This window comes from Heterocephalus glaber, unplaced genomic scaffold (assembly GCF_053883595.1).
Source record: "Heterocephalus glaber isolate CG9 unplaced genomic scaffold, H.glaber_assembly_v1.0 deba00001571, whole genome shotgun sequence".
Taxonomy (NCBI): domain Eukaryota; kingdom Metazoa; phylum Chordata; class Mammalia; order Rodentia; family Bathyergidae; genus Heterocephalus; species Heterocephalus glaber.
The window spans coordinates 7,612,964-7,624,778 of NW_028258356.1; the positions used below are offsets into that span (position 1 = coordinate 7,612,964).

Consider the following 11,815-nt stretch of genomic DNA (forward strand, 5'->3'; position numbering starts at 1 on the left):
TCCAAAATCAATACCCATAGTGCTTTTGTGGTCATTCAAGGACATGCATAGGGTGACAAAAACTTTGAGTCACTAAATGTACACATCGCTAGCTGAGGCAGAACTAGACCACACAGTTTCAGCTTTCATACTATTAAAAAAAACACTCTTTTTTTTGGCGGGGGGGTACCGGGGATTGAACTCAGGACCTTGCGCTTGCGAGGCAGGCACTGGAAACACTGAGCTAAATCCCCGGCCCCTAAAAAAAAAGCATTCTTTCTGCAGGATATTTAGTGAGTGTGTTTTGCACTTTTGTGCTTTTTGTTAATGATTTTGATCAAATCAACTGACCAAAGTGTAGAACCGAAGTGCTATCTAGTTCTGAAGTACAGGAAGGCTATGCTGACCTTACAGAGAAATTATGTGTTAAAGCTTCATTCAGGCATGAGTTATAGTGCTACTGGCGGTTAGTTCAATAGCACTGAAACAATAGTATATAATGTCATTAAAAGAAACACACTTAAACAAGGTTATATACTGATTTAGTTGATGGAAATACTGTGACAAGAGACTCATAGGACCCTAACTCATATTTTCTGTAGGAGCAATGATAAAATGAAGCAAACAAACATAACTGCAAAATAGGTTCTTTGGCTAAAAACTGGGGAAGCTAAAGAAAGTTAAACAGGTTGTGTATGTGTGTATCTATTAATTAAGCTGTTAAAGCAGTCTTTAATATGCAAACAGATGATATTAATTTCTGAGAGGGAAACAGACTATGAAATGTTTGTCATACTTATTTGGCCATGAAATTTTTATTGTACAAAAAAACTTATGAGATCAGTGATTTGGGAATCACACCCTAGAAAACACACATGGAAAAATCCTATAAAAATAACCATTATTTTCTATGTTCATCACAAAGGGTTATATTCTCTCTTTTTTCCCCCCATGCAATAAAAACACTGGTATGAAAAAAACTTTCCCTATTGCCAGTTGGTTATGATATGGAATAAATGATACAAAAATTTAAAAATATTTTTATAATTCACAATTTCAGATACTTCATGCTTATTTTAAAAACTACAAATGAAGCTTTAAGAATTATCTAGCCTGAGGCCATAAGTTGGTCACTTACTAACTGGGTTAAACTTGGGTAAGATTCCTAACCATTTTAGGTTTCTCAACTGTGAAATGAAAGTATATTAAAGAATTTGTTTTTGTGAATCAGTTGTTAAAATAGCTATCAAAAAAGTTAGTTTTGCCAGGTTTGGTGGTGCACTCCTGTAATACCAGCACTTGAGAGGCTGAGGCAGGAGTATCACTGGGAGTTCAAGGCCAGCCTGAACTTCATAGGGAAACCCTGTCTCAAAGGAGGAAAAAAAATTAGTTTTATGAAATACATTTGACAGGAGCCAAGTGTTCAAGTGATCAAGCCAAGTGTTAAAGGTGATACAAAATAGTAAAAAGTTAGAATTGGACAGAGTTTACATCTTGATTTTGTCACCTCTTAGCTCTGTGACCACAGGCAAATTAACCTCTTTGCCCCTTATTTTCCTTTATCCATAAAAGAGAGATAATATTTCTACTTTATAGGGCTGCTGAAATGATTAAATGAGCTGATAAGTGTGAAGCACATAGAACAGTTAGTTGAAATATAGTTAAGTTATAAATATAGTTATTGTTTTTATCTGTATTCTATATAATGAGAGAGGGAATAATACATTCACTTTTAAGAAATTGTCAAATGAGAATGAAAAAAAATTTTTTGAAGTTACTTGGTACACTGAAAAATGGCAAATTAAAATTTTAAAAAGGGTAGTGGTACAAGAAGATCATTTAAAATCACTTTTAAGGATACTGAAAATAATGGACCGTTTCACCAAATTTCAAATCCTGCACACAGGAAAGGACAAAGTAATTCCACTATCATAAACCAGTCTCTTCCAAATAAAGTATGTACAACAAAAATCCATTATATGTGAATTTATCACCACAGATATATTCAGCCGATATTAATAATCTTAAACATTGGTGAACAAACGATGCTTTCAAATGAAGTATGTATGACTCCACCAATCTCAAAGCATAGCCAATAATGATCACACATATTTACTTATAAAGAAGGTTTAAGAAATATCTAACTCAAGTGTGGAAAATATTACCTTTACAATGAGCATATGGCATTGTCATTACATAATCTTCGCCTCTATTCAAAAATGTTAAACGTGCTTCTCCTTCTAATATTGCAGATAATGAGTTTCCTGAAACAAAGTATGTCTAATTAAATTTCACAAAGTTAATTTCAACTCATTTAAACAAAATATATTTAGGACACCTACCATATAGCAAAGTATGTTTAAAACATCTCAATGTTAATGATTTAAATGTGCTCAAATATGTACTGATTACCTTATATCTAAAACGGTTCTTGATTCATATTCTCATTTTTACAAAATGAGTACTTTCAAAAGTTATAGTTATGTGATACTTTATGAAAGCCATGTGAAAAAACCTTAAATATGTAAAATACTCAAAGTCCAGATATCCACAATAGGAGGATTAATCTAAAAAGACCATATTCAGCCACTACTGTCCAGATACATTTTCATCATACTAAAGTATAAAGGTTTCTTTTTTGTATCCAATCTTATATATGGATTGGTATATAAAATAATTTATTATGTACTATTTATAACTATAATACATTTTAACACAACCAACTTTTCCTTTATTTCAAAAGAAGTACTTGTTCATTTGGAAAAATTAAAAGACAACTACTCATAATTCTATCATTTAGGGTAGTCATATTTTAACATAGTTCTTTCCATCTTTTTTCTTTATATGTAAGCACACACACATAGATACTTATATATATGTTTTAAAATAGAGTTGACTCCATTTATTTTTTCGTACAGTATTCTGCTTTTCATTTAACATTGTATAAGAAGCCATTTCAAATTTTAGTGTATAAAATAACGTGGGGTGACTAAAAAATGCATGTTCTTGAGCCCAGTAATTCTGACTTATTTAGTTAAAATTAGGATTCAAAATTTTAAAATTTCAACTTATACTCTGATTCTGGTGGTCCATGTATAACACTTGAAAAGTGTGAACAGTTCTCCTAAATAAGAACACATTTTTCAGTGTGGAGAGAAGTACCTGTATTTTATCTGCTCTACAGAACATTAAATAAGGACTTAAAAGTAAACATTGCTCAGAGTATAGAATAGTGATACAAAAAAACAAAAAGAAAAAACAAACAAAAAACAGGTTAATGGATCAGAAAAGATAGCCCTTGAAGTAGAAGATAATGGTACTTAAAATCAGTGGTAAATTGATCAAGTAAAGGTAAAATTAGTTGGCTTTTGTCAAAAGAAAAGTTATAATCTGTTTCAATTCATACATACAGTATATGTAGACATAAATGTCAGGAAAATTAAAGAACAATAAAAACAGAAAAGTACAAGAAGAGATAAATAACTAATTAATAGGCTAAAATAAGAGGGACATTCTAACCACAACACTCAAAGCAAACATCATGAAAGGAAAAAGAATTGTTTATCACAGAATGGTCAAGAAAAAGACTGCTGCTAACTGACCCTGGACCAAGTTTTCTTACTAGTATGTAGATTCTTTCTATATATATTTAAAGACTAAAATTTAAAGACTGATCTCCCAGTTACACTGAGACAAAACAAAAAACTTGGTAGAGGTAAAGGTAAAAGAAACCCATTATGTACTAGAAAGGTCTAGAGGGCAATCATTTTGTCTTTTTATATGTGATGTTTGTGATGAAGTTATATGCGATGAGCCACATCTCTTTTTATGAATGGGCAACAAAGTCATTATTCAATTAAAGATGGTATTTAAAATGACATATAAATTCTTTGCTAAAAATAAATAAAAAACAATTTATTTTATGAATTTTATTTGTAAATAAAACTCACCAGAAAGTACTACCTCTCTGGAAAGGGTGAAGGTTGGGATGGGAAAACTCACCATAAAACTTGGACTTGGCCAGGATACTACCACTAAGGCAAAATCCATCTTTTCGGTTACTAACATAAAAGGCAGATATTGGTGGATGATGAGACACCTATTGAATACAGGAAAAAACATAAAATGTAGATAAATGTATTATTGTGCTATTATCAAAAGTTAAAGTCTTACAATGAGTAAAAAAATTTGATAGGTAATAAATTAAATATTGATGGTTACAGTAACCATTTCCTCTCTCCCATGGAAACCTACCTCCTGGTATTCACACCATTAAGGTAGCTCTCCCTCACAGTGAACCAAAACAGTTTTGCAGAATGACCATTTCTGGAACTAGGTTATAATGCAGCTTCCATCTTGAAGGGTCTTGGGGGCTCTCTCCCTCCCTTACCCTCTCCTTTTCACCTTTTGTCTTCCCTCCCTGAGATTCTCCAACTTCGTCTTATGAGATAACAAGTGATTTATTTATTTATTTATTTTTTGGTACGGGGGATTGAACTTGGGTCCTTGCGCTTGCAAGGCAAGTGACGGAACCACTGAACTAAATCCCCGGCCCACAGAAGTGTTTTAAACCATTTAGTTTTGGCAGTAATCTGTTATGCAACAGTGGATAACTAATATTCTTAAGATATTCCTGTCTACTCTTCTTATGGATTACTGAATTGGCTGAAGAAAAAAAACAAAAGCTTTGACAAATATGCCATTTTAATAATTCAATGTTTTCAATTTATTTACATTGTTTTTGTGAAGAATTATAACAGATAACTCTTTTTTTTTGGTACCAGGGATGGAACTCGGGACCTTACACTTGCGAGTCAGGGAGCGGAACCACTGAGCTAAATTCCCAGCCCTGAATTATAGTGAACTAAAATGTAAGATGGTATAATCATGAATTTAAAACATTACTATAATAAATGGTTTCCTCCTGAGGGGTGCATCAAAAGGAAGGTTATCAAAGGACAGATGGTCTCATCTTTCTTACACTCAAGGAGAGAATTATTGTAAAGATGAGTCATTGCTGTTGGGAGGGAACACCATATTCCTCAGGTTTGTGCAGACAGGGGGAAAGACAGAGGGTAGTGAAAATAAATTTTCTGATTGCCTACTATATGTATAACGACAACAACAAAAGAGGTGTCATCCGGAAGGAGAGGGAATATAACTTCAATTGTTACTTTCCTTAACAAGTCAATTAGAGAACTATTTTGTAACAAGGTAAATAATACAAGTAATGGCCTCCTGGATAATCACAAAAAATAGCACAGACATTTGAGAAAACGAGAAAAAATGACTGGGAGCTGCAGCTATTTGGAAAATGAAGAATAAGCAGCTCAGGGTTTGTTGAAGAATAGCTGAGCAGAAATACTGAGTGGGAGAACTAAATTTAAAAATAATGAGGGCAAGAAAGTATAAAAAATCAAGTTATCTAGTTATGAATGCAGAGAGCTAAGTACCTAACAAGGCATTTAGTGCCAGGTGTGGTGGCACATGCCTGTAATCCTGGCACTTAGGAGGTGGAGGCAGGAGGATCGCTGTGAGTTCAAAGCCAGCCTAGGCTGCATAATGAGTTCAAGGTCAGTCTGAATTCAAGGCCAGCCTGAACTAAATAGTGAGCTTCTGTCTCACAAACCAAAAAAAGAAAAACAAAAAGGCATAAGAGACTCCAGAAGGCCCTGAATGCCTGACAAATTGGTATAAATCTGATTTCAGAACTGAGAACCACCGAATAATTTCAAGTATGATCAATATGAACTTGGCCAAAAGTAAATGAATAAATATAAAGAGTGGACAAGGATGTAGGGGAGGAAAAACAGAGATTTATTTTTGATCAGGGATTCCATGACTGTAAGAGTAATACATAGGAGTATGCCATTTAGTAACATTTAGTACTAAAAGATTAAGTGTTTACCATTCACTAGTAAAAAAGATCAAACAATAGTTTAGTGAGGTAATATTGTCTATAAAAATATCCCAATAATGTCAAGATCTGTTTTATTTCTATAACATGCATTCCTAATACCTGTTCAGCAATATAAAAAGTTTTGCTGTTTGTTCTGGGATGAATCCATAAACAACGGAAAGTCTCACCAAGTATAGGATTATAAGGTTTCTTCAGTCCCTAGGGAAAAAAAAATACAAGTTTCTAATTACAAATACAAAACCCCCCCCCAAAATACAGAAAATTCAAAATGATTTAAACCAGTCAAAACAAGTTTAACTATCATCAAAAGACATCCTTATGAAGTTTCACAGTAAAAGAAATTTTCATGAAGTAAAATTGTATGACTTCAATCAAAATACAGGTCTAAATAACCATGTACTTTGCAATTTTGCTAGTAAGTGTTAATAAACAATTTAAAATAACGCATAAAAATAAAAAAAAAAACTCTTAGGGCCGGGGATTTAGCTCAGTGGTTTTGCCGCCTGCTATGGAAGTGCAAGGACCCGAGTTCGATCCCCGGTACCAAAAAAAAAACAACCAAAAAAACCATCCTCATAAAAAGCTAAAGAAAGTAAAGTATAAATGTTACCTTTGGCTTTTTATAGAATCCTGACAAATACCATTTCACTACTTTCTTCAAACGGAAATAAGGATTTTCTTCAAGAGCAGCCCTAGAAAACAAAATGATAAACACAACATTTTTGTAGAACGTGCCATAAATTCGCCCTCATATTTATCAACCAATAACTGATAAGAGATATAATTATAAAACAATTCACACTTAAAACAGATGACAAAGATAACCTGTGTAAACTGATTTTCAAGAATTATTTTTTCTTAATTTGGTCATTTTTTTCCCCTTGATTTTTCTCTATTCTTTGATATACTATCCAGGTCTTTGCTGAAAAAGTTTTTGGAAACTCTCTAAACCAAGGTTTCTCAAGTGGGGTTCTACAGAATTTGAGATGTAGTAAGAGGTTCTGTGAGAAGTTGTGAGTAAAAAATAAACTCAGGTTTTGAGATTCAAGTACTGCATGATACCTAGCATTTGCAATGCTGAGCAGTAAGTAGCCCAGCAATAAGAAGCCAAGTAGTCCCATTAACAACTTTGTTAGAGGTCTTTGGCCCCACAAATCAGTGAAGGACCAATGTTCACTTGATTGAGTCCATTTTCAGTAGCTGATGTCAGAAATCAGTGATAAATAGTAAGAAGTGTGGCACAAGGAGGACAGGACAGTAAGTTGGTGTCTGCCACTCTTGTTTATCTTTAATTATTAAGATTTTATGGTTTTTCAGTCTCTACTATAAAACATAGAAGTTTTAAATTAAAAATATGGAAGTTAAAAATATTTCAATCAACCAAAAAGATTTTTACCCGTTTTTTTTTTTTTTTTTGGTACCGGGGATCGAACTTGGGTCCTTGCGCTTGTGCAGCAGGCGGCGAAACCACTGAGCTAAATCCCCAGCCCCCCATTTTTATTCTTTGACCTCCCCTTATGTACTACAACTGATTTTCCAAAGTGAAAAAACAATACCAGTATAATAGATAAATCAAAGATAACTCATTGTATAGGAGAAGTCTATAGGAGTGATGCCTCAACTGCCTCCCCAACCCCATTTGACTATTGTTCCCAACCTGGCAAAACACTGGTTATGAGTGTTGGCTGTGACTTCTATTGATAAGGTGTCTTACTGTATTTGTTTGTAATGTAGCTATTATGCCTTATTTATAAAAAGGCATTTGTGTTTCACAAGCATGTCTGATGAAGTATAAGATGTCAGAGGCTAGGCCCAGACTTACTGGCAACTGTGTCGAGCTGTATTTTTCTTCAGTAACAAACCTCTATTTGCTCCCTTGCTATGGTTTAAATTCTCTTATTATGTAATTTTATTTTAAATTTTACACATATGCAGCTTGAGAAGATAAGGCAATATGAAGAAACACGTCTCCAATGAATATGACTGCAATTTACAACAGTTATAATGTCCCATGTCTTGTTTTCATTTTTGTTTTTGAGGTACTGAGGACTGAAGCCAATGAACCCAGGGCCTTTACACTGGGTCACATTCTCAGCCATTTTTATTTTTAATTTTGAGACAGGGTCTCACTAAGTTGCTAAGTTGCTCAGGGTTGGGCTCCAACTTGCAATCTTCCACCTCCCTGTCACAGAGTGCTGGAATTATAGGCATGTACCATTGCAGCTGGCTAAGGTAAGTTTTTTTTTTTTAAGTTCTTTTAAAGTTTCCTCTATGCATAAATAAGCAAATATAAATAGTTCTGTTCTTCTAAAAATATAGCACACACTCTTCTATATCTTATTTTTCTCTGGAGTCTCTTTATATCAATATAGTTCTTCTGTATATGTGTAGATGTACTATACATTATTTAAGCAGTCAACTATGGCTGGACACTTCAGCTAATGTTTTACTATTATAAACCCCACTGCAGCAATCTTCTATGTGTCATTTGGCATATGCAGAGTTATAGCTGCAGGAGTTATTCACAATAAGCAAGATTACTGCATCAAAGGATGAATGAATCTATATCTTGGCAAATACTGCCAGATTCCCTTCAAAGGCACTGTGCTGCTTTGTATCTCTAATGAGATGTGTGAAAGTGTCTGTTGCCCCATAGAGCTTTGGCAACAGTGTGTGTCGCTAGAAAAGTATAACCTTTCTATTTATAGAAATGGGAGTTTTTTTTATAGGAATTTGCTTATATTCTGAGAGAAATGAATTCCTAGACAGATAAAGACAGAAGGAAGATGGAAGAACTGGTATATAAAAGCTTTTGGACTTTTTGTTAGTGTGGTGAAGGTACAACGCTATCTTGCTCGTTTGACTCTATATTTTTATTTTCCATGACGCTTACATGTTTAAAGGCTGTTTCTATTTCTTCATTCTTGAAATGCCTGGTCATTTCTTTTATTCCCTTTTCTACAGATAGTTCAACATTTTCATTAAATTTCTAAGAGTTCTTTATATTTCAGGGAGATTAACATTTTGTCTATCATATAATTTGTAAAATTTTCTGTTTATCAATTATCATTTGATTCACTTATGATTTTCTCCAATGTTACTAACACAATTAATAAACAGAAACTAAAGACAGATACTGATGCAGAGTCTAAAAAATCAGGACACAGGGCCAGTAGCTGTTACCACAGAAAACACAGTGTCTTGGAAACACCACTGCTGCTGGAGTAGGGACAGCAGGTGGGAGGTGGGAAGGTGGCCACAAAGTTGCTATTGTTTGCAAAACTCTACGGAAAAACTTTAGGGACAGAAGTGGGCAGTTCCTCTCCTGTTTCCTTATGCTTGCCTTCTTCAGAATTACACTCAAGATCAGCTGGCAGCTTCCAAAGAAAACCAAAGACAGGAGAAGGGACTGATGCAAAAGCCTGTAATTGGCAGGTCATTCTGATTGAGTAAGTTGCACAGGTCTCACAAGAAACAAGTCCTAGGATGGAACTTGAATGAAGGCTTAGATGAGGAGCAGATACATGCCAATTACCTCACCCTGGGTTAAACTAGTGAACAGGTCAAGGAGCCTGTCATAGCAATGTGGGCAGTGAGGGGCAGAATTCTTGTCTTCTTCAAAATTGTGATCTTTCAGTGTAGCTTCATAAAATACATTTCTTATTAAGATCAACAATAGAAGTGGTGAAGAGAGAATGATGCCTCATTAGAATCTCACTTTGGAAAGGCATAATCATTGAAAGTAGCACTCTTGAGAATCTCTAAAATCATGAAATACAGTACCTTCTATTTTAAGAATTAAGAATATACTTACTCAGACAGGAAGTCTGCATGATAGTAGTAATCTGAAAGTTTATCCAGGAAAGACCGAGGTTCCAAAATAAATGTAGGCAGAACAACCCTGGACAAGTCCATACCCGGACGGACTTGTTTCAGTAGTGTCCAGATAAGGCTTTTGTTTTCTTCAGACACGGTTTCTGTTTGAGAAGCCTCACCTGCCTTTAGCAATTAACAAAACATACTGAAATGTTATATTTATTTTAGATACTTGGATATGTAGATATGTAGATAAGACAGCATGTTGACAATGCAAGTTCTCTCCAGGACTATTCTAAGCATTCTTAAAATATAGAAACAACCATTTATTTATTTATTTATTTATTTAGTACCGGGGACTGAACTCAGGACCTTGCGCTTGCAAGGCAGGCGCCGGAACCACTAAGCTAAATCCCTGGCCCAATAACCCTTTAAATAATAAACGAAGTCTAGGGCTGGGGATATAGCTCAGTGGTTCTGCCACCTGCCTCAGAGGCGCAAGGACCTGAGTTTGATCCCCAGTACCAATAAATAAATAAATAAATAAATAAATAAATAAATACATACATACATACATACATACATAAAGTCTATAGCTATAAAGCTTAAGTAAAAAAAGGGGTATCTCCACAAGATATCAAAATGAGTAATATATAAAAACACTATATCCTATTATTTTATACTACACTTCTTTGCACTAGCAATAAAAAGACAGTTATAAACACGTTTCCTTGCAGTTTACTTTGCATTTGACAATGATACCAGGCACTATCCTATTTCAAGAGCAAATGAAGAAAATGTAAACTTTTAAATTTGATAGCCTACATCTGTATTTGTGTAAGTACTATATATGTGTTTAATTGTTTATAAATCTTGATATATTTCATATATATATATATATATATTTTTTTTTTGGTACTGGGAATCAAACTTGGGACCTTGCACTTGTGAGGCAGGTGTGGTGCCAGAGCTAAATCCCCAGCCCTCATATATAGTTTTTACATATATATATATATATATATATATATGTATATATGTATATATAAGTAAAAAATGTTTTTAAAATAAAATAGGTACAAATATTAGTTTTCAGGAAAACAACATATCAAGCAAATAATATCTAAAACTTTATTTGGAAATTCCTACGAATTAGAAAACCATAATCTCTGGGGGTTTTTTTAAAACTATAATCTCTGAAAATGTACTTTTACCTCTCCAAGTTCTTCATGGCTCTGTTCAGTGTAAGTGGTATCCTTTAAAGGCTCAACAGGCTCAGGTTCAATATATGAATCATCCTGCCTTTCTGATGTATCAGTATCACTTTCTTCACTTTTCCCCATCACCTCATTGTCTGATTCGTCATGTTCTTGATCATTTTCTTTATCAGATTTATCAGAATACATATCTTGATCCTTAAATTGCTGTCGTTCAATTTCACTATCATTTAACCTTAAGGGAATTATTAGGAGGAATAAAGGAGGTTAAAAATACTTTAATTTATACATTAGAATGAATATATTTATTGTGAGTTTATTATGTGCTTGACACTGTTTTAAGTATTTTCTATACTTTAAATTCATTTAATCCTGAAAATTACTCTATGAGAAAGGTAATATTAGTCTTATTTAAAAAATTAGTAAACAGAGGCAGAGAGAAAAATGAAAACCTGGAGAGATGTTAAAACATGATACTCTGAGCATTGGCTCTCTCTTCCTAGGGCTAAAATCTTCCAAAAGTAAAGTTTTAGACTACTCCTAGGTAAATTTGTTTTCTTCTATAAACATCATTGTTCGAAGCAAGCTCACTGTCACTTTTGGTCTGAAGAAACAATGTAAGACAAAATTATCAGGTTCTCAAGTGAACTGAAACAAATTACAACTTCTTATTTGTAAAAGTCTCCAAAGTCACCCAAAGTAACTCCAAGAATAAGATGAAATAGCTTAATCTTGAGGCAAAAATTCCAGGGAGAATTGGAAATGAAAATTTCAGCTTACGGAAACATGCCTACAGTCTAAAATTGAAAAATTCTGCTATACTCATCCTATTCTTACTAAAATTGATTAGGGTAAATAATCTGTATAAAGCGGGTAAAATCTTGGA

At 33.7% G+C, this 11,815-nt stretch overlaps 1 protein-coding gene across 11 annotated transcripts in view; it reads right to left on the minus strand.

Annotated features, from left to right (window-relative positions):
- Positions 1–11,815, minus strand: part of Osbpl8 (oxysterol binding protein like 8) — a 186,343-nt gene that overhangs the window by 17,472 nt on the left and 157,056 nt on the right. For 6 of the 11 annotated variants that reach the window (XM_087192462.1, XM_004845006.4, XM_087192463.1 and 3 more), the window contains 6 exons: positions 10,927–11,164; positions 9,714–9,898; positions 6,510–6,591; positions 5,999–6,097; positions 3,982–4,078; positions 2,145–2,243 (listed from right to left, as the gene is read on the minus strand). In XM_087192462.1, coding sequence (XP_087048588.1) covers positions 2,145–2,243; positions 3,982–4,078; positions 5,999–6,097; positions 6,510–6,591; positions 9,714–9,898; positions 10,927–11,164 — 800 coding nt within the window. The remainder of the gene's footprint in view (positions 1–2,144; positions 2,244–3,981; positions 4,079–5,998; positions 6,098–6,509; positions 6,592–9,713; positions 9,899–10,926; positions 11,165–11,815) is intronic. The other 5 variants (XM_087192465.1, XM_087192461.1, XM_087192460.1 and 2 more) reach the window with 1 other exon arrangement.